Below are 1,851 nucleotides of genomic sequence, written 5' to 3'. Positions count from 1 at the left end.
TCTATAGACTTTAAAGTATTTTTAATTACCTACGTTTGAAAAAAAAAAATCGTCAAAATCAGAGCTGTTCGGCCGGGTTCCCTAATAATTTGCTTTAGTTACTCTACTATCTATTTCAGAACAAAAGATATCTCTCAAAATTCAAATGAGATAACAATTTTTGACTTAAAAGCAGTGTTTTTTTTTTTATTTTATTCAAATATAACTTGTCGATTGCTTATTGGATTATGCATGTATAATATGGAATTCTTTTATTTGATGCTACAATGGATGTATACAAAATAAGTTTAAAAAAAAACTATCTTGTCCTGAGTATATTCAGTCTCCGAACCGATCTACAGTATGATCGTTTTTCATCATTTTTTCTTGGCTCTCGGTCCATGCTTTGGCGATCATTTGTTTTGTCTGGGCATCACCACTCTGGAACATTCTCTTCATTAAGTTGACAATAGCATCATCGCCTTTCATGTCATTTTTCATATCGGCATCTTGTTTGTCTTTCAGACGTTTTTCAATTAAAGTCAAATGAGACCATGTTTTAGCTTCTTCTGTTTTCTTCATATAAATGGCAACCATGCCAGTTTTTATTTTGCGATAACTCTTTACCACATCAATTGGATGCAGTAGGTTATTGATTGTGAGACTATAGTCTTTGTTGTTTAGATTTTGAACATGCAAAACCATTGATTTGTCGGTGAAGGTAACATTCACATCGTTCTCACTTAGATTTTGGACACCTTCCAATGTGACGAACATTTTAACAAACTTGTCACTTTGATCCCAAGCATATTCATTTAATTCGACAAGATATCTAAGTTAAACAAAATTAAAAAAATTAAATAAGATCGCAAGTCATTTGTAAATCACGCTGGTTTGCTTACTTTTTTGATGAGGGTTCTCCATGTGTGGAAATTGAAGCTTCTTTGCCGGCGTTGGCATTGCTTTGTTTTGGGGACTTTTCTGCAGCGGCGGCTTTGGCTTTAATTTCGATGTTTACAATTTCAGTTTCTATTCTGTGTTTTTCTACCATAAGAACATTTTTAACACGCTGTCTGGTCGATTGTGCCAAAAAATTTGTTATTTCTTCGACATCTAATTTCAACTGCGTCGTGCACAAAGAAAAAAGTTTATTGCAATATTGATAAAGTAAAATTTACTGAATAAAAAAAAGCTTACCTCTTCAAGAGACATTATTGGTTTTTATTTTATAATTCAATTTATTTTTAAGGCAATAATTGATTTGGAGAAAGAATTAAATAGTAAAATTTAGCGCACTGCATGCACACTTCGGTTTCTAGAATATTCTATTTTGAATTTTATAAAATGCAAGGCCAATTCACAATAGCATTTCAATTGTCAAATAAATTAATGGCAGCATTCAACGTGTTCATATTTTGGTAGAGCATCAAATTATCTCTGTAATTTTTTTCTGATGAAAATTGTGTACAGTAATAACCAAAATCCATATCTTTAAACAAACAACTTTGAAATCTGCGAAAAATTCGATTTCAAATCGATTTTTGTTTAGAAAGCCTTTCGACATTAGATTTTGGACACCTTCACAACGGAGGATCCAGGGGGGGGGGGGGCACGTGCCCCCCAGAACTGGTTCATACTTAAAGCAAATCAAATTATAAGAGTTGTTAAAATACATGAGTTTAATAACATAAAACTTGAGTGAAACTCTTTTCTTTTTCTGGCTGAAAACGCGAATTTTATTGTTTGTTGCATAACTTTTACATGAAAATCTCCATTTCACAAATGAATAAACGACTTATTGTTGGGTAAACACGATTTTTTTTTTTTTTTCAATTTAAAAAAAGTGAATTTTCTAAGTGTTTTTTTTTTAAC

General features: G+C 31.7%; 1 protein-coding gene across 1 annotated transcript; it reads right to left on the bottom strand.

Annotated features, from left to right (window-relative positions):
- Positions 1-217: 217 nt before the first annotated feature.
- On the bottom strand, positions 218-1,333 carry LOC129910766 (calcyclin-binding protein). The gene is made up of 3 exons (XM_055988303.1): positions 1,177-1,333; positions 882-1,102; positions 218-811 (listed from the first exon to the last, which is right to left on the bottom strand). The coding sequence occupies exons 1-3, from the start codon at positions 1,189-1,191 to the stop codon at positions 319-321; spliced, it is 729 nt and encodes a 242-aa protein (XP_055844278.1). The 5' UTR covers positions 1,192-1,333; the 3' UTR covers positions 218-318.
- Between the last annotated feature and the right edge of the window lie 518 nt (positions 1,334-1,851).

Source organism: Episyrphus balteatus, chromosome 2 (genome assembly GCF_945859705.1).
Source record: "Episyrphus balteatus chromosome 2, idEpiBalt1.1, whole genome shotgun sequence".
Lineage (NCBI taxonomy): Eukaryota > Metazoa > Arthropoda > Insecta > Diptera > Syrphidae > Episyrphus > Episyrphus balteatus.
Note: the sequence above shows the minus strand (reverse complement) of the source record. Positions and strands in the feature narration are given on the sequence as shown.